Raw genomic sequence first — 19,533 nt, 5'->3', positions numbered from 1 at the left:
TTTGCAACCAGACTGATAGAAAATCCTCAAGATGAACAGACTGCTGCAGTGGCTGCCCTGTTTGGGGATGCTCCATCACAGAATCCGAGTCTGAATCTGTGACAAACAAATGTATGTTCCTGACCGCCCAGTCCCCTGTAGTGTTTGGTCTCTTGGCCTTGGCGCTCCCGTTATACTTCCTCTTACACTTGGTAGGACAGCTACATTCTCCACAGGTCAACTTCTGAAGGTGGTAGCCTTAGAGCCACAGAGGCAGCGCCGAGGTCTGTGCCTTATTGTGATGCCTTCCAAAGGATGATGTTCATTTTTGTCATCTTGCTTCTGCCACAGAGGCCAAAGAGAACAGACAATTGATATTCTTCCCATTTTATAAGAATGGGCACTGAAGTCCAGAGCTTGGATGGTTAATTTGGAGGAAGATCCAATCAAGTGACAGGTTAGGGAACTCTGCCAGTCCATTGTCCTCTGGCTCTAAATCTGTATTTTGTTCGCCCAGACACAACACATAGTATCTGCAGTTCCTGTGTTTCTATGTACATAAAACATGAACACTACAAGGATGTTTCAGATGCCCATACAGTACCCACAGAACAGTGACTAGGTACACCCATAGACAGATGTATAGAGTGAGTATATAGAGCTCTCTGATTAACTCAAATAAAACTTCTGTTGCAGGTACATAATCAATATGGTCTGCCTAAATGAATGGCCACAGAAAATTCAAGCTTCTAGTACACACTGCAGAACCCCCTTGAGATTCAGAAACTATAAATACACATGAGTCTTCATCCTAACTCTGCACCAAGCTGTGCTCACAACCTCGCCCTGAACACTCCCTAGAGCCGAAAGGTTACTTAGATGCAGATCCTGAGGGCTGAAGCTTAAATGCACAAACCCGGAGAACAAGACAGAGATGTATCAGTTGAAAACTGTATTAGGGACAGAGGGTCATGGAGATGGTGGAGCGATTGACAAAGCTTATCAGAGAGAGGCTGACTTGAAGGTTGGTCTTGAAGGAAGGGGAGGGGGGCGGGGAGCCAGGCGGAGGAGAGTTAAGAGTTCTTGGTAGAGTAAGCCAGAGAGCAGGAGAGTTAAGAGTTCTTGGTAGAGTAAGCAAGAGAGCAGTGTGAGGATCTGGGGTGAGCTGGGGGAGATAAGCAGAGCACGTAGTTGAACACTAGACACAAACACACAGGCCACCTTGCTGAATGTCTCTTGAAGCTCGGGCTGTAGCTGGTCATGGGTCTTTCTCCTGAACTTAGCACCTGCCGGAGACTGTGCATGGTACTAATCAATAAAGGCAGTTATGGCTAGATCCCGTAGCAATCTGATGTGTTCTCAGTTATGGGATTGCATGATGGGGCTGGGGAAAGGGCGCCGCACCATTTATGCCCCTTTCAGATCAGATCTTCTTGGAGAAGAATGAATGGCATAAGAGGGTCTGCGGTAAGTGATTCTCTGCTCCTTTTATCTTCCACTGTGGCATTCTGAGACACACTGGGGACTTTTTGTATACTCTACACTAGTTGAGCCAAGTTTATTCTATGAAAATGGGCCACTATCCCCAGGGCTGCTGATGGGGTGATAAACTGCGTGATAAACACATCAAGGAAGCAAGTCAGCTCTCAGATCTTTGCTTACCCTAGAACCCTTTCTCCTCCAATCTCTCCCTAACACATTTCCCCGTCTCCATTGTCTTCTTCAGCCTGTTTTCTATGGTTCTTATGCCTCCTCCAACCACTTTATCCTGGTCTCTTGGGTGATCTCTACGCAAAATTTCAATCTTCAGCCCTTGACCCTTGCCTCTGGTCCAGATTCCCACTTCCGTCCGCGTGGCCGGGGTGTGATTATCCTCTTTCTCAAATCCGCCCTTTTCCCCGTCCTTACTCGATAAATAAAGCCCTCATCAATCCATCTCCAACAGACAACACCGGTTCCTCATTTCCTCAATCTTTTCATTTGCCCAGCCTCAGGTTTGATTGATTATTCCTTCTAAAAAGACCCACTAGGAGGTGAAGCCAAAAACCTAAAGCAAGCAAACGTGCAGGAGGCGGGGTCGGGCGGAGTCACCTAGTAACCATCGAGTCCTCCCAAAGGGTGGGGCTAGAGTGGCCAGCAGCTCCGCCGGGCTCCCGCGCGCTCCCGGAAGCGGGCCTGGGAGGAGGCGGAAACGGAAAGCTAGTTACGGGAGAAGTTGTTGCAGCGTGTAGACATTGGAGTCGCTTGGTGAGCTGGTGGGACTCTGGGCGGCAAAGGTCAGTTCCGGGCCGCAGGGCGAGAGGATTTGGGGCAGGAGAGCCAGGAGGGATCCGTCCACACGCCCGGGGATCGGAGGGGCCCGAGAGGGCGGGGTTTGAGGAGGCAAGGCTGGTTGACCCGGCTCTGGAGTGGATCTGTCGGCCCAGAACCCGCAGTCGTGCTGCCCCCCAGCCTCTCTCATGGCGGTCAGAGCGTCGTTCGAGAACAACTGTGAGGTCGGTTGTTTTGCCAAACTCACGAACACCTACTGCCTGGTGGCCATCGGAGGCTCAGAGAACTTCTACAGGTGAGGCGAGAGCTTCTGGTCCCGAGCCGGCGGGGCGGGAAGGGAAGGGAGGCGGGAGAGCTAGAGGTCTGAAAAGAGCGACCCACCCCAGTAAGCAGCTAATCCGTGTTTCTACAGTGTGTTCGAGGGTGAGCTCTCCGATACCATTCCCGTGGTGCACGCATCCATCGCCGGCTGCCGAATCATCGGGCGCATGTGTGTGGGTAAGGCGGGTGGAAGACGCCGAGGGACACAGCGAAGCACTCTGAGTCATTAGTTTCCTGGAGCTTACCCCCAGTGATCGGGGGATTCCCAGGCTTTCGGGCGCAGTGGACTTTGGAATCTGTCAGGGGTGTGTGGGACTCGAACTGTAGATTAAGAACACTGTCTCGTAAAGACTTGAGAACAGCCGGAGCGAAATAGCATTAAGTGCTATCTATCATTCTTGGTCTCGTTTTTCCTTCACAGTGATATTGGAAAGCAGGGGTTGTCGATCGGAACTATGTGACTTACCGAGTCCCACACCTAAGGACGGAGGAGAGGATTTGAATCTCTCTCCTGCCTCTGAATATGAACAAGTTGCTTCTTGTTTTTGAGCATCAGTTTCTCCCTCAGGAAATAACGAAGGTCCCAGGTCACCCTGTTCAGCTGCATTTAATTCTTACAATCTCTAAGTGTTGAGTGGCTCCCGACTTTTCCTTTTATCCCCCCACACTCTGGCCTTAGCTACACTGTCCCTGTAGCTAAGAATGACCTAGAACTCTTGATACACCTTCATCTACCTCCCAGGTTTGGGAATTAGTGGGTATGTGCCATCATGGCTAAGCAGTCCTCCTTTCACCTGGCACTGTGCCCCATTGCTACACTCTTTGTTTCTTGGTTCAGGCTTTTATTTTTTACTTTTTTGGTTTTTGGAGACAAGGTTTCTCTGTGTAGCCCTGGCTGTCCTGGAACTCACTCCGTAGACCAGGCTGGCCTGGAACTCAGAAATCCGCCTGCCTCCGCCTCCGCCTCCCTAGTGCTGGGATTAAAGGCGTGTGCCACCACGCCCGGCTGGTTCAGGCTTTTATGTATTTACCTAAAAACATTTTTTTTTAAATCATTAAGCATGGGTGGTGACTCTTCATGGTTTCTTATTTACATTAATCTCTAATAATAAAACATCCTGGTCTTTTAACTGTGTCCTTAGGATATGAAATGAATTCTGACACGACATGAGCGATTTTAGTCTGGTCTTTGTTCTGTTTTAAGGAACATAACGTGAGGTTCAGAAATTGAGAACTGTGTGGCTCAGGCTAGGCAGACGCTTGCCTGTAGTCATAGTGTAATGTTGAATGCTTTGTATAAAAATGCCATTCTTACGATAATGAGTATTTAGACAATTTATAGTTTGGTGTCTTAAGACTAGTACTACTAGCCAGGCAGTGGTGGCGCATGCCTTTAATCCCAGCACTTGGAAGGCAGAGGCAGGTGGATTTCTGAGTTCAAGGCCAGCTTGGTCTACAGAGTGAGTTCCAGGACAGCCAGTTCTACACAGTGAGACCCTGTCTCAAAAAAACAAAAAAAAACAAAGAAAGAAAGAAACACTAGTACTACTGTGTAAATATGAACATATGTCCGTATTACTTTTGGATATATAATACCTATAAGTAGAGTGGAATAGTCACAGGATATATGACCATTTAGTGTAATAGATGTACCAGTAATAACCTAAGTGGATGACCCTTGTATACTCTTGTCAGAGCATAAAGTTGTTCCACGTATTATTGCTAGCGTTTGATATTGATGGTCTTTGAAAATGTTTAGCAGTTTAGGTAGGTGTGTAGTGTTAGCAAAATGAATTACTAATGCCAAGAACCTTCCTGCTCGTCCGGAGCTCCCCCTATCCCTAGTTGGTAACAGTGAGGTGGGTGGTATTTGTTGGGATATATTTCTGGCCACCTGTGAGGCCTGCTTAGGTGACCATGGTTCATATATGGATCTGTAGTTGAAGGACTGGGGTTGGCTTAGCGCTCTCCTAGGAAGCTAGTTGGGCTAGAATAGGTGGCATCCTGGGAAGCCATTTCTATACTCAGGGTTTATTTATCCCACTGTGCAATTTTGTTCTCTTCAGGGAACAGGCATGGGCTCCTGGTACCCAACAACACCACCGACCAGGAGCTGCAGCACATCCGCAACAGCCTGCCTGACTCCGTGCAGATACGGCGGGTGGAGGAGCGGCTCTCGGCCCTTGGCAATGTTACCACCTGCAATGACTATGTGGCCTTGGTCCACCCAGACTTGGACAGGGTGAGGTGGCAGCTTGGTCTGGAAGTTACAGGACTCGTCTAGCTAGTGGTTGGCAGTTATCACCCCAGGAATTAGGCAGGAATTAGGGGTTTCACTTGTGATTTTCCTTGGGCACTCCAGTTTTTTGCTTTCATAGGAGTAGTGAGGCCTCGGTCAGTATCAAGCTAGGAAGGGCATTAATCCTTCAGGTTTGGGAGAGATTGGCCTACTCGGTCCTGGGCTATGATGGTTGACAGTTGTACTAGGGTGTGTGTTAGTGAAAAGGGTGACATGAAGCCAATACTCACGTTTTTCAGGGCGTGCCTGGGCTTTAGGGACGCCAGGCTGGGCCTAGCTCTTAGCCATACCCAAGTCGTGGCTCATTGAGGCTTCCACGTGCAGATTTGTGGTTAAAAGGGATTCAGGGAACCAAGTGTGGGTGGTTGATATTTAAAGTGCCTGGATGTTTGACCTACATATTCTGTCTCCTGGACACAATTCCTTTCGCTACCAGGAGACAGAAGAGATCCTGGCTGATGTCCTCAAGGTGGAAGTCTTCAGACAGACAGTTGCTGACCAGGTGCTAGTAGGAAGCTACTGTGTCTTCAGTAATCAGGGGGGTCTGGTGCACCCTAAAACTTCTATTGAGGACCAGGATGAGTTGTCCTCCCTTCTTCAGGTCCCCCTTGTGGTAAGTATTCCTGCCATCTGAACCCTGTCCCTTTTGTCACCCTTTGGGAATCTGGATCATTACCTTCCCTAGTTTGGGACTGGGGCCTTGAGACGTGGAACAGACTTGCGGGGAGAGTCCTTCCTTGGGGAGGTATGAGAATTTGCTTTTGGTACCGTGACACTTGTCTTCAGGCAGGCACTGTGAACCGAGGGAGTGAGGTGATTGCTGCTGGGATGGTGGTGAACGATTGGTGTGCTTTCTGTGGTCTGGACACGACCAGCACGGAGCTGTCAGTGGTGGAGAGCGTCTTCAAGCTGAATGAAGCCAAGCCAAGTACCATTGCCACCAGCATGCGCGATTCTCTCATTGACAGGTAGCTTGGCCCTTTTCTTGTTAATTGTTTGAGACAGGGTTTCTGGGTAGCTCAGGCTGTCCTTGAACTTGCTCTGTAGACCAGGCTAGTTTCTGCCTCCTGAGTGCTAGAATAAAAGGCGTGTACCACCATGCCTGGCTCACTTTTGCCTTTGAGGGGAGGGGAAGATGGTGGATCTTTGAACGAGAGCCTTGTTGTCTTTGTACTGGGAGGTTTAGAGTGGATATGCATACTGGCTTAGAGCCACAAATATTGACATCTGCTCATACTTAGTCTTGCTCGAAAACAGCTCTCTGGGCAGACCTCTTCTGTGGTCCATCTTACTTGGTCACTGACCATGTTTTACAGTTTGTATTTGCACATGTGTCCACTGTCTCCAGCTAGTGGCCTAAGACCTGAGATAGAAAAGAGCTGTTGGCTAGGGAAGGTGGGAAGCCTCCTTAATCACTGAGGAGACCCCAGATTGCTGTGGTGCTCTTAAACAAGTTTTAGGTGAGTTTTGTATTGAAATCATGGTCTAGACCTGCAGTTCTCAACCTGGGGCCAGAACAACCCTTTCACAGGGTCACATATCAGATATCTGGCATACCAGATATTTACATTACAATCCATAACAGCAGCAAAATTACAACTATGAGGTAGTGACAAACATAATTTTATGGTTGGGGGTCACCACAACCTGAGGAACTGTACTCAGGATCACAGCACGAGGAAGGTCAAGAGCCTGCGATCTAGACTTCTGTGGGTGAAAAGCCACCCAAGCTGGACACGGACTCTCATCCCTTGGGAGGCTGGACCAAGACTTTTTATTTTTACCTGGAAGAGCAGCAGAAGAAGATGCTAAGAAGTTGGGCGTCTTTTCTCAGCTTGCCCGGGACCTTTCTTAAGGCATGCCATGTCCAGCTAACACAGACACCTCTGTGAGGCTAGAAACTGAGAAGTAGAGAAGTGCCCAGGGACAGATGCTCTGCTTTCCGTGGAACGCGGTCCTCATCCTAGTGCACTTGTTTGCGCTGACAAGGTGGACATGGCTGTGTTGGGGATAGTTGGGTGGTGTGGCTTTATATCCTGCCTCTAAGGGTTCACAGTGGACATGGGAGATGCTCTCTACCCCTCTTAGCTGTTACAGGAGAAACAAGCAGTTCCTTACTTAAGTCCCCTATGGGCAGCTTGTGAAGCTGGTGAGAAGTTTCCCGGGATTATAGAAGTCTCTTGAGTGACAGTTCGTCTGTTTTAGGGGATGAGGAGTTGTTTAAATACTGGAAAAGTGAGGAAGAACTTCACACAGACAGAGAGATGGGAAAACACTGAGTATGTAAAGGAAACAAGTTTTCCCTGAATGCGAAGGGCTTTAAATTCCTGTATCGGGCAGTTTGGACTGTTAGCCTGAGAGCTTGAGTCTTACGGGGTGTTGGGTTGCTTGTTTATGTAGGTTCCTAGTGTAATCAGGGGTTCTGACTATAGGTGGAAATAATCCAGCTCTGGTTCTTTAAACCCAGACTGGCTCTGCTGAGCTAGAGGTGTGTGCCACCACACCTGGCTATGTGCATGTGTTTTTAAAGCTACTACTTTTGATGACGACATGTTGGTATTCACCCTGACTAACTCTGCTGTCAGAGCTGGTGAACAATTGAGAGCTTATGCACTGCAGGCAAATGCTGTCCTGTAGGGCTACATCCAGCCCAGCCTGAGAAGTTCTACAGCGTTTTATGTGCCAGACAGTATTAACGTGATCAGAACACTCCCTGTCCTTTTAGAACTTGGAAAAGAAGGAAAGACTGTTGTTTCCTTTGGGTTTTTTGACTTGTTTTGAGGGGACAGATGCTCTGCTTTCTGTGGAACGCGGTCCTCATCCTAGTGCACTTGTTTGCGCTGACCATGGATTTTACGGTGAAGATATCAGGTTGATATGGGAAGACCGTCTGGTGGGTAAAACGCTCGCTGTACAAGCAGTGAGGACTGACTCGGTTAAGATTCCCACACCACATAAAAGCTGAGCTTGGTGGCACATGTCTGTCATTCCAGCATTGGGCTCACTGGCTGTCCACCTATAGCAGCCATGGTGAGCTCCAGGCTCAGTGAGAGACCCTGACTCAAAAAGTAAAGTGAAGAAGCAGCCGAGCTGACACGAGCCTCTGCATGCTGCGCACACCGTGAGCACCTCGGCTTCAGTATCATGGATGATTACGTCCTCCAATACAATCCATTTAATCCTTTAATTGTGACTTTGTATCAGCAGTAATGAAGAGTTCTGGAAAAGGAAGGCAGTTTTGGCCTTGGCCTGGCCTCTGAGAGGCTTGGTCTGGGCACATCCTGCTCTCGTTGACTTTCCTTGCTCCTATCTCAAACGTGGGGAGTTTTAGGCTTGATCTTACACAGGATATAGTCAGTCTGGAACCCTGGGGACAGGTGGGGTTCCAAGTGTGGCTTTTCAAGGACTGAACTAGAACAGGTCTAGGGTGGGGCCACATGTACCTTGTAAAACAGCTCCTGATAATCCACTCCTCTCTTTGCAGCCTCACATGAGTCACCATCCATGCTGCCGTGTGGGCTCCTGCCTCTGGACTTTGGCTCATTTTCCATGCCTGAGCTAGTCTGTACCAGATGCTGGCAGTGGGGCATGGCGGAGCTCGGTAGAGCTGAATTGATTGCCCAACCCTTCACCTGTGCCATCTCTTGACAATTGTTACTGGAAAGCCTGCCCTGTCATGCGGGCTTTCAGTTCTTGTGGCTCTTGGATGAAAGTTCTGCTATCTTGTGCCCCACCCCATTAAAGGACTGCCTCCCACCATCCTCAGTGTGCTGTGTGTGTGTGGCCTCAGTTTGCAACACCTCCTTCTACAGCAGTTCCTGGGTTGTGGGGAAGTTGGGTAGGATTGACATGCAGTGTTTTCCCTCAACTGGATGGGAGACCTGCAGGGGGTGGTGGAACACACCTGTAATCCCAGAGGCAGAGGGGATCTGCCTGGCTACATACTGAGTTCTAGCACAGCTAGGGGTACATAATGAGATTCCCCCCACCCCTCAAAGAAGAGATGAACAAGAGGAAGTAGTGCTGGCTTCTGGGTTCCAGAGACACCCAGCTCTTCTCCCTGCTAGGGCCTTTGTGAGGCCATAGGCACCCAGCTGCAGTGCATTCTGGTCCTGCCTGAATTTGAAGATGGGGTAGCTTCCTTGGGAAGCCAGGCCGCCTCCTGTGGCTCTAGCAGGGCCTTCTTGTAAGTGGGGCGGGGCCTTGGACCCTGGGAGTGGTTGGCTAATGGCCCCGCCTTTCCCGTGCTCACGGGGCCCGCCCCTAGCGTGCGAAGGCCTTCCTTCTCGGTCTTGGCTGCGTCATAACGCTCATCCCAGGCCAGACGGCTTCCGCGCAGCTCTGCTTTCACTTTACTGCCTGAGGTGAGGACGCGCGCGGGTAGAGGGTGGTGATGGGTGGGGTGACACCTGCTCTGGCATGGTACCAAATGGGCTTCTATTACAGACCATGGGCGCTCTCCTGAGTGGTGGCCAGGATGGCCCGGAGCCCGCGCAGCCCCAACCTCCAGCGCCGCAGGGTCCGCAGCAGCCTCAGCCGGAACCTGGCCCTTGGGGGCCACTGGACGACGTGCGCTTTCTAATCGCCTGCACGTCCTGGTACTGACCCGGCTACCCCTGGCCTTCATGCCCTTCTGGGCCTGGCCTGGCTTTTATCTCCTCACCCTGTGATTTCCTGTCTTACTCCCTCTGGGCAGAGATTCAAGAAAGATCGTGGAGACTGAAAAGTCCCTCAGGGCCATCTTAGAGAATTGCACCTCAGCTTCAGACTTGTTCCCTTCCTCAGCAGCCCCCGAACTCATTCCCACACCCCTTTTCAGCTCTGTCCTTGGGCTAATTTCCTTAAGCAGAAGAGCCAGGATCAGATGAGACATCCTGCCAGGCTCTTGATGCTGTTGGATCCTGGTTTCCCCCTCGCTAGAACTGAGCTGCTGCAGGAGTGCCAGGCCATACCCCCATGTGCCCTGTCTCCAGAGAAGCCTTGCCACAGTGACCCTCCCGTGCACCTGAGGTTCCTGGGTGACGGGGTGGGGTGGGGTGGGTAGGGGAGGACATTGATTGCTGGTTAAAAGATGCCCGAGGCAACTGCAGAAGTACACTCCCAAGGTACCCTTTCTCCCTGAAACCTCTTACGGGCACACATATGCCCTGGTCTTTGTTCCCATACCCCAGGGGAAAAAAACACTGTATTTCTGTTTTATTTAGAAATGATTTAAAAAACATTGTACAAAGGCTGATCAGTTTAAAATGTGACCGACACTGAGATGCTGTGATGTCACCCAGGCCGAGGGGAAGCTGAGCTCTGGGGGCTCCAGGACTTTGCCCCTCTGACTGCTCTGACCTGGGCTGATGGACAAACAGATGACCGCAGGCAGAAGAATCCAAGATTGGAAGCCTCTAGGCTGAGCCCTCTCTGGGCCCGGCCCTGCGTCCCTCACATCTGCAGCCTGGGCTGCCTGCCTCCATCCCCTGTTCTTTCACAACTGGCCTTGGAATGCCAGGAACCAACAGGGAGCCTGCGGGGCCTAGAGCTTTCAAGAAGTGAGCACCAACCTGAGGAGAGGGACCAGGGGACTGGGGGAGGGAGGCCCAGAGGAGAGGACTAGAAGAGACAGTTATCTCGGGCCCTGGAAGGGCCCACTGATGGGGATACAGGACCCGGCCAGGGCCACCCGGATGGCAGGAGCAGATAATAAGACCTCCTTGTGCTTCATCTGAGGGTAAGATGAGTGCTACCCTCAGCCTCTCTCAGAGCCTACAGGAGTTTCATGTGAGTGGACAGCTGTGAGCTAATAAAGTGCTTTGCAAAGTATAAAACACTGTACAAACCTATGAATCACTAAATCTCTGCAGTTGTTCCCCGCCTGCCCCAGGGAGCCTGCCCTTGGCCAAAATGAGCAAGAACACAATGGTGAGATGGGACACAGTGGACCCACATAGGTGCTTCTGGGACAAGAGATTTTACTCAACAACTCCCAGGGCATTGAGAGTCCCTGTCTGTGCTACAGGGCGAGAGACCACAGGGCAGGGGCAAACAAAGCCCATGCAGGCTCAGAGGTCAGAGTTGGTATCTGTAACCCACTAGCACCCCGATGGCCACCTCGTACCACTGTTGGGCTTGGCAGAGAGCCAGTGAGTGACACTTGCACCCAGTGGTTTTGGAGCAAGCCAAACCAAGACTTAGGAACTGTCAGATGTGAAGAAGGGCCTCAGGTTAAAACAAACAACAAAAAGGTAGTTTGGGTTAGGGAGTTGGGGGAAACCCCAAAGCCTGGGGCTGCTACCAGCTGGGAAGAGGACCCTTTTCCTAAGAGCAGTGCAGGAAGATGGACCCAGAAACCTGGGCTGCCAGGGTCAAGATAGGAGCACAAACACTGACTCCAGGCTGGAGTTGAGTTGCCTCAGGGTCACTGGGGATGTAGATGGAGAGCTTAAAAGGCTGCCCTGGTCCCTTACTCTGAGAGGATGACAAGGGTGGCTCTAGAATCCTCTCTGCTTTACCTGTAGTCAGGCTGAGCCCCCAGGCCACAAAGGACAGGCTGGAGCAGGGCAGGGGACAACATTAATGAAGGGGAGTTGAGAATGGTCACAAACTTGCATCCGCCCCCAGAACCAGGGTCAGCTCCTGCAGCTGTTGAGCCTCCTGAACAGGATGCCCGCTAGTATCAGGATGCCCGAGTGGCCTTTGCAGCACCGTGGTCCTTACTGCCTGGGGAAGGGCTACCATACTGGCCTCATCATCAAAACAGTCACCTCTAGCTGACCTCAAGTAGCCTCAAAGTAGCCTTTGCAAAATGGAACTTTAAACAGTAGTGACAGGACATTTAAGTATTCACGACATGACAGCTGGGTCCTTGTGAGATCCAGCTGGGCCACAGCCTTGCCTGCAGCATGTGACCCTAAGTTCTGAGTCTCAGAGGAGACCTGATGGGTAGAACAGGTTTCCTGAGGAATCCTCTATGGGCTAGCAGGGGAAACCCAGGCTTTTGCCCACTCTGTTGGCATCAGGGGCACTGCAGCCTTGGAGGATAGTAGGGTAGGGATAAGGGGACATCTGACCAGCAGGTGTTGGCAGAGGGGACTGGGATTGGTGGCATCTTGGGGTGGGGATGAGAGCTAGTGCTGGCTTGCCTCAGAGGGCTGGGTCCCAGCCAGGACTGGAGCTGCGGTATCTTGCAGACACCACAGGATGCAATGACCTCAGGGGCACCTCCTGGCACCATCCTTGCCTCCTGACAGGGCCTGGCCTATTCCCTTGAGTAGAGAGAGGTCTGCCCAGGACAGAAGGCTGGCAGCTGGGTGCCAGCTACCCAACCTGGGGCATAGCCACCATCACTCCCTGCCCCGCACTCAGCCTAGACCAGTGCACCCACCACTTCAGCTACACACGAACCTGGCCTAGGGCCCTGCTGGCCCCAGTGGGCAGTGGCTAGATCTGCCCCTCAGACCCTGGTGAGGAAGGGCCTGGCTGGCCAGACCGGGTAGACAGAGAGGGCTCTGGGCTGCTCATACCCACTCCTGGACCGGCCGCTTATAGTAGGTGACGGGCTGAGGACCCGCCTTGTTCTTGAACTGGAAGATTGTGTAGAGCAGCACCAGGAGGCAGAGGGACAGTGTGCAGGGGACAACCACAGCCACAGCATTCACAGAGCCTGGCACGTCATCGATGGTCACCATGATGTCCACATCATCCTGGGGCAGCCTCCGCTCCTTACGCCGCTCTACCTCCTTCTGCTTGCAGCCCATCCAGTCACGCAGGATGTTGCGTGGGTAGCCTGGCTCCACACTCAGTTTCTGGTTGTCAAACTTCCAGTAGTCCCGACCTTTGTAGAAGTAGGTGTAATCTGTGGAAATGGGAAGGACTCAGCACCACCACTCCAACTCACCCTAGCACCTGCTCGCAACTAGTTTGAACTAGTTGGGGTCCTGCAATATTGTTCGAGACAGGGGCTCCAGGTGGCATGGTGGGTGGAGTGGGGTGGTCTGTTGGAATGGAGGTGATTGAGGGCACTGCTTGCCCCACTGATGGTGCAGTAATCAACACAGCAAAGTAGGACTCCCAGGATGTTGACAGTCTTGCTTGCTAGCTCACAGGTGCTGGGAAACCTCTAAGGGGTTTTGAGTCGAGCGGGCAAATGCTTTAATGTGTACAGCCCAGGCTGGCTCTGCCTTAGTATGGAAACAGCTCTGTCACATTGTACCCCAGGCTTCCTATAAGGGTCAGATCAAGTACTTGTACAATGTCATTTCCATAGCTCTAGAACCTCAGCTTATTTTTTTGTCCCAAGCCAATGGAGTTGAAGAGCAAGATTTTATTTGTTAGCAGCAGACACCATGGCTTCACAATTATAGATTTTGGGGGATGGCCTGGGCTTGGCATATATCACTCTGCAACACGGATACCAGTTCTCTAGGACCCTCTAGTGGCTTTGACGGCTGGAAGGAAAGAGGCAGGCCAGGCAGCTCTGCCAATCACTCCCTGGGTAATTTCCTTAAGACTCCCAGCCTGTCTACAGACAGCAAAGCAGCTTACTTCGACTCTCCTCATTGGCTGGCTCCCCAAGACTTTCATTGGTCAAAGTCTTTGATGTCACCTGTCTCTGAGGCTCACCAAGGAGGGAGACCACATGTGTAAAGTATCACATTTTAAAAGCCACTGAACAGTGGTGTCCCTCTGCCTCATTTATTTCTTCAGCTTTTGTGGCAAGGTTATTTTCTGTCACTGGACAACTATGCAAGTCTTATTTATTGCTTTCGTCCTGAGCCCCATCCCATACGCTGGTTCTTAGTGATCACCATGCAGCGAATGACTGAACCCTGTCATTTCACACCAACTGAAATGCTAGTAAGATGATGAGGGCAGCTAAAGCCATTACATGGCATAGACCATGTGCTGGGCATTATGCTAAGTGTGCTCTAATTTACCTTATGAATCTTATGAATCCAGCCCAAGGGTAAGTGCTACCATTCTCATTTCATGGATAGTAGAACGAGAAAAGGTCAATGACTTGCCCGCTTCTATAGAGAGCAGTGCAGGGGGTCTGTGAACCCAGCCAGCTCTAGTCAAGTGTCAGTGCTTTTATCCAGGTCAGTCAGTAGACAGTCATGGATGCTTGTTCTGTACCGGGTAAAGCCTGAGCCTCCTTTGAGAAGCTTCTAATCTGATAGGGAGACCTGATGGCATACGGAGATTGCCAGGGTAGCCTTCAAACCCCATGAAAAGTAACCTTTGACCCACCCCCTATCCACCACTGCAAGTTAATTTACTATGTGAACATGGTCCATTTAGGGCCAGTTGTCAGCTATCAAGTTACATCACTCAAATCGGGGATACTCCAGAGAAGATGCCTGGCCCTTGAGAACCACGTAAGATTAACTCCCCATTCCCACCTCAGCTTGGCCCTTACATACATCCTTCCTTGCTGATGAAGGCTCCTTGCGGAGCCTGCGGGATGCCCTTCCACACGGTGATGGGCTTGGGGTAGCCAGGGTCTGTGGCTCGCCGCTCCTCGCTGTAGCGCCAGTACCGTTCGCCTTTGAAAAAGTAAGTTTTTCCCACAGGTTCCCAGCGCAGAGCTGTGTCAATTCCTTCACGGGGCAGGCAGCTTCCCAGCTCCCCCAAGCTGTGGGGGTACCCAGGTTCCACCGTCACTTCTTTGAACACCCAGTACTTGTCTCCTGCAGAGAAGAGAGCACAGAATCAGCCTCTGTGAGCCGCTCAGGGCTGGCACAGTGCTCCCACTTGCCCATCTTCATTCATGAAGCCGGAATGTGAGTTTTAGCCCCTGGCCCAGCAGACCTGTGGAACAAAAGCCAATCGTAGCTTTTGGGCAATGTGCACCATATTACATAGGTTCTCTGTCCCACAATCTTGGTTTTGATGTCCCTTTTGTTTTTTGTTTGTTTTTTTTGAGACAGGGTTTCTCTGTGTAGCCCTGGCTATCTTGGAACTCACTCTGTAGACCAGGCTGGCCTTGAACTCAGAAATCCGCCTGCCTCTGCCTCCCAAGTGCTGGGATTAAAGGTGTGCGCCACCACTGCCCGGCTTGATGTCCCTTTTGAGACAACATCTTTTTTTTAATCCCTTGCTAGCTTGGAATTCATTATGGAGAGCAGATTTGTCACAGCCTTTCTGCTATCCTCCCACCTCTGCCTTCCAAGGGCTGGGATTACAGGTGTAGCTTGTCTTGACCCTCTTTCGTTTTTTGGTGATCTTAGCCACTCCTGTGACATCGAATGCTACAGCTCCCCACAGCTGGGGTCAGACGGAGCAGCACCTGTTACCACGGCAACCGGGACCTTAGCATGCTTATTGTGTTCAGAACAGGCAAGGAGTTAGTCTTGGTGGAATCCCCTGTAGGTGAGCAGTCTCAGGATGGAGGAAGCTGCAGTTACTTAGGTTTTTTTGTTTGTTTGTTTTGGTTTTTTGAGACAGGGTCTCTCTGTGTAGCCCTGGCTATCCTGGAACTCACTCTGTAGACCAGGCTGGCCTCGAACTCAGAAATCCACCTGCCTCTGCCTCCCGAGTGCTGGGATTAAAGGTGTGTGCCACCACTGCCCAGCGAGTTACTTAGGTTTTTGTACACATTGGTCAACTGTTCATAAACATTCACACCTGGACCACAACAAGGCTCTGCCAATTCTAAGCCTGACCCATAGGCAGAAAGTCACCAATTTCCCATGCATCCAAGTTTCTCTGTCCTTGACGTGGCTGGCTCATGTCAACACTGCACAGCACTTGGGACTTAATGCACTCTCCACACATCAACTCACGGCTGTCTCAGATCCTCACACTCCTTCATCTGCTATACCCTCTCCTAACTCTGATGGTACAGCCCTACCCCCTTATATCCTGTGCCTTCCCAAGATCCCCGGCTGCTCAACATTAGGTTAAGTCAAGGTTACCAATATGAAATAACTCAGAACAGAGCTAGCCCAGGCTGGGCATGCTAGCTTGCTTCCCCCTCTTTCCCCTTTCCTCTATCCTGCTTGGGCTCTTACAGAACTGAGAGAATGACCTCTAGTGAAGTATGGGTGGCCTTTCTTGTCTTGCCCTGGACTTTGTATGGATGGAATTTTTCACCCCATCAACTTTCTTGAGTTTCCCAGAAAACTTCCCAGAGCTTCCTTTCTGCAGAAACCGGACCCTTCAGAAGTCATTGTCAGCCCATGCAGGGCATCTGTTTCCCACACCACCTCTTCTGGTTTAGATAGGAAAAAAGGAAGCCTCAAAAGGGACATGGAAATGCCCACGTTACCTTTGAAGAAGACAAATCTCCCGTCAGCTCTTTCATAGGCTGCATCTATGCGGGCAGGCAGGCCCTTCCAGAACTGTTCGATCTGCATGGGGTAGCCCTCTTGCACCCGGTTATTGCGCAGGCGCCAGAACCAGCGATCCTGAGAGGCGGGAGGAGTGGGGAAAGTGAAGAGGAGAGAGGCAGGTGGCAGGTTTTACCTCTGAATTCAGTGATCTCAGCCCCAGGGCTCAGGCCCAACAACCCAACCCCAACCCTGGGGCTCAGCCTCACAACCTCCCATCGAGTCTGTCCATCTGTTGCTTCCAACTCTTAAAAGAAGACAGGATGTAACTAACTCTTCATCAGCCTCCTGCTGTCCAAGACTATGAGACACGCGGCAGATGGGTGTGGGAGAGGTGTGGAAAGACTTGAAAGGAGACTGCCATGGCCAGGAGTGACCACAGGGGGGCAGCAGAGAGTTACCGATATCAGTTGGGCTGGGCCCTGGTCTGGTGGGAATCCCAGCATGGTAAAGAAGATGGTAAAACCCACACATGGCCTGTGAACACTTTGTTGAGAGGATCAAAGAGCTACGAGAGCTGCAGTAGGAACATGACTCAGAAGATAGTACAAACCTAGAGTTTTATTAAAAATTCATTTATGTGTATGGGTTTGTGTCTGAGTGTATGAATGAATGTACAAGGCATGTGTGCATGAGCCTGCAGCCATCAGAAGAGGGCACTGGGTTCTCTGGAGCTGGCTAGAAGCACTTGTGAGCCCCCATGTGGGTACTGGGAACTGAACCCAGGTCCTCTGCAAGAGCAATAAGCACTCTTAACCCTGAGGGTGGCCATTTTAAAGTGTTTTTACAAATCACTTTCAGGTCCAGTTTTTAAAATACTTTATTCTGACCTGCAAAACTCTGTCAAGTCAGTCTGACATACATAGATTCTTAAGGAAGGCCAAGGGACATGCCTAGAGCCAGTCGCTTAGTGAGAGGCAGAACGGGGCTAGCCTACGTGGCCTGATTCTTAGTGATTGAAGCTTGCTGGGGAGACCTTACGAAGGAAAATGGGGTGGCTCTTTTCTTCCACCCAGTGCCATGGAGACCTGTTTTCCAGCTCCCATTTGATGAAGGGTACTTCCTAGTGTCTGGGGTGTACCAGCAGGCAGCTTCCAGCTCTTTTGTGATGGTGTAGTTCCCTTTTTGCACCCAACATGGAATGGCTCTGATGGGCTGGCCATTCTAGCTTCAGCATTTCCATTAAGGGGCTGAGTTAGCACCAGGTCTGTGTCTCCTCCACTTTCCCCCTTGTCTTGATTGGCTTCTCCATCCTTCTGGCCACAGCTGTTGATTCTAACGGTACTCCTTAACCAGAACCCCTCATCCTAACTCTATCTGAGTGTGTTTCTCCAAGGATCTAGCCAGCCCATGGATCACATGACAGGCACAGGACAGGGAACATGATACGGCCTGGCTAGTACCAGCCACTCATGCCCTGGCAGGAGCTGTAGACCCTGCCACCCGTGTCCAGCCCCCACTCTGCATCTTCTTAGCCTCTAATCGTCACACATCCTGTGCCAGAAGAATGACTCCCCCAGGTGAATAGCTGAGGTCTGAAGAAGGGGGTGACTTGTCCAAAGTCACAGACCCCATCTCCAGCATTTTCCTGAGCACTGGCTTCTTGGAAGCTGTCAGTTCCCCAGTCTCTCCTTGTCACCTTGTAGAACCAAACTGATTAACCTATCAGCACCAGAAAGAGACTCTGGGTCCCGGCCACCAGACCAGTTCTTATCCAGGCCCCACAGTACCCCGATTCTGGCGCCGGAGCCTGCCCAGCTCCGCGGCGGGGAAAGGGTCAGTGGGTAGTGCTGATCGCTATCTGTACCTTAAACACAAACATCTCCCCTCGGAAGAGGGCCACTGTGTTGAAGTTGCCATCGCAGATGTTGGGTTTGGCACCTGGAGTGGATGGCCGGTCCCCCAGAGGCGGCCGGGGGGGCCTAGGGTGCCGCTCGTGCTTCCTCTCAGACGGCGAGTGGATCCTGCGGACCGGGAGTGTAGGAAGGGGTCTTGTGGGCTCCAGAGGCTCAGCTGGGGGTCCTGGAGAGAGGGGCTGGATCTTAGGGAGGGCCCAGTTTTTCCCTTCTGTCATCTATCATTGCCCCAACACTGCATAGGCAGTTCCGGGTCAGATCTGTCCCTCTGACTTCCCTGACTTTCCTGACTTCACGCCCCAGTCTCTGAGAACACAAATGGAAACAGCTCTGCATGGATGGGGACCTCCACTCTCCGACCCCAGGTCTGGCATCTTCCCTTTTTAAGAAGCCGCCTCTGGGCCAGTGTCCTGCCTTCAGGCCAGTGTCCCACACCCTCCTTTGCTGCTCCCCTCCACGCACTCTTAACCACTTCCACTCTTCAGCCAACTTCAAAAGAGCTTCATCTCCATTTTCCACCCAAACCACTTGCCAAGATCACCAATGACCTCTGGATTTTGGAATCCAATAGTTATCAGCTCAAACTCTGTTGATGTAATGACTCATCTCGGGAATCTTGGTAACGCAGGTTGTGACTCAGAGAGCCTGGGGTGTAGCCAGACAGCATGTCTTCAAGGTCTCAGGTGAAGCCCATGTCACCGATCTGAGGCCTGCAAGACCAGGCTGCCTTCAAGCTCAGAGTTTCTGGAAGCATCTGCCTTGAACCATGTTCCTCCTTTTCCAGGGTCCTGCAAGGTTTGTCTGTCCTTGGGGACTTCTCTATTAACCTCCATTGTTAGGGGTGTCCACCCTACTCCAAAGACTGGGTACCCTTGGGGTCTCTTTTCTTCCTTCCCTCTGCAATGCCTCTCAACTTGGGCCACTCACGGGAATCACCCAGGAGACTTTTACACCTCTAGATCTTCAGGAAGCTCCTGAGAGGGACTCACTCAAATCTTGGCGGTGAGGGCTTGGGGTCAGGAGTTTTTATAAGACTCCCAAGATGACTCTTACGGACAGCCCAGCTGAGAGTCACTGCTCTAATGGGCCCATCCGGGTTCCTGGCTTTAGAGACCCCGAGAGCTGTCCTCTGACATTCTGTGGTGATAGAAATGCTCTGTGTGTGTGTATTGTCAATATTGTTGCCTCTGGCTATACACACATATGGCTATTGAGCACTTAAAGTGAGTGACTAGTTCTTAGTGGCCAAAGAGCTGGAACTTCAGTGTAAATATTATAAATTTAAATTTCTTTCTTTCTTCCTTTCTTTCCTTTTCAAAACATATTTCTCTATGTAGCCCTCCCTGACTGTCCTGGAACTCATCTGTAGACCAGGCTGGTCTCAAGCTCAGAGATTCTCCTGCCTCTGCCTCCCAAGTGCTGGGATTAAAGGTGTGCACCTCTACCACCACCACTACCTGGCTAACTTTCAGTTTTTTTTTTTTTTTTT

The 19,533-nt window shown here is 51.1% G+C and overlaps 3 protein-coding genes across 3 annotated transcripts in view; 2 read left to right on the top strand and 1 right to left on the bottom strand.

Moving 5' to 3' along the window:
• The first annotated feature begins 1,954 nt into the window (after nucleotides 1–1,954).
• On the top strand, nucleotides 1,955–8,635 carry Eif6 (eukaryotic translation initiation factor 6). Its single transcript, XM_029474538.1, has 6 exons — nucleotides 1,955–2,545; nucleotides 2,663–2,748; nucleotides 4,638–4,813; nucleotides 5,307–5,483; nucleotides 5,657–5,838; nucleotides 8,355–8,635. Exons 1-6 carry the CDS (start codon nucleotides 2,439–2,441, stop codon nucleotides 8,362–8,364), a joined length of 738 nt encoding a protein of 245 aa, XP_029330398.1. The 5' UTR covers nucleotides 1,955–2,438; the 3' UTR covers nucleotides 8,365–8,635.
• Nucleotides 8,636–9,132: 497 nt separating this feature from the next.
• Nucleotides 9,133–10,686, top strand: Mmp24os (MMP24 opposite strand). The gene is made up of 2 exons (XM_029474510.1): nucleotides 9,133–9,234; nucleotides 9,317–10,686. The coding sequence occupies exon 2, from the start codon at nucleotides 9,320–9,322 to the stop codon at nucleotides 9,473–9,475; it is 156 nt and encodes a 51-aa protein (XP_029330370.1). The 5' UTR covers nucleotides 9,133–9,234; nucleotides 9,317–9,319; the 3' UTR covers nucleotides 9,476–10,686.
• A 124-nt stretch (nucleotides 10,687–10,810) lies between these two features.
• Nucleotides 10,811–19,533, bottom strand: part of Mmp24 (matrix metallopeptidase 24) — a 42,267-nt gene continuing 33,544 nt past the window's right edge. Inside the window, exons 6-9 of the mRNA XM_021186572.2 lie at nucleotides 17,996–18,210; nucleotides 16,128–16,266; nucleotides 14,281–14,547; nucleotides 10,811–12,713 (exon numbers count right to left, since the gene is read on the bottom strand). Coding sequence (XP_021042231.1) covers nucleotides 12,376–12,713; nucleotides 14,281–14,547; nucleotides 16,128–16,266; nucleotides 17,996–18,210 — 959 coding nt within the window. The 3' untranslated portion in view covers nucleotides 10,811–12,375. The remainder of the gene's footprint in view (nucleotides 12,714–14,280; nucleotides 14,548–16,127; nucleotides 16,267–17,995; nucleotides 18,211–19,533) is intronic.

Source organism: Mus caroli, chromosome 2 (genome assembly GCF_900094665.2).
Source record: "Mus caroli chromosome 2, CAROLI_EIJ_v1.1, whole genome shotgun sequence".
In the NCBI taxonomy this organism is placed as follows: Eukaryota; Metazoa; Chordata; class Mammalia; order Rodentia; family Muridae; genus Mus; species Mus caroli.
The sequence above is the reverse complement of the archived record's forward strand: the minus strand, read 5'-3'. Positions and strand labels throughout refer to the sequence as shown.

Coding starts and splice junctions, on each gene's coding strand:
- Eif6 (XM_029474538.1), top strand. CDS start 2,439: ATGGCGGTCAGAGCGTCGTTCGAGAACAACTGTGAGGTCGGTTGTTTT. Junction 2,749..4,637: donor CATCGGGCGCATGTGTGTGG/GTAAGGCGGGTG, acceptor TGTTCTCTTCAG/GGAACAGGCATGGGCTCCTG. Junction 4,814..5,306: donor TCCACCCAGACTTGGACAGG/GTGAGGTGGCAG, acceptor TTTCGCTACCAG/GAGACAGAAGAGATCCTGGC.
- Mmp24os (XM_029474510.1), top strand. CDS start 9,320: ATGGGCGCTCTCCTGAGTGGTGGCCAGGATGGCCCGGAGCCCGCGCAG.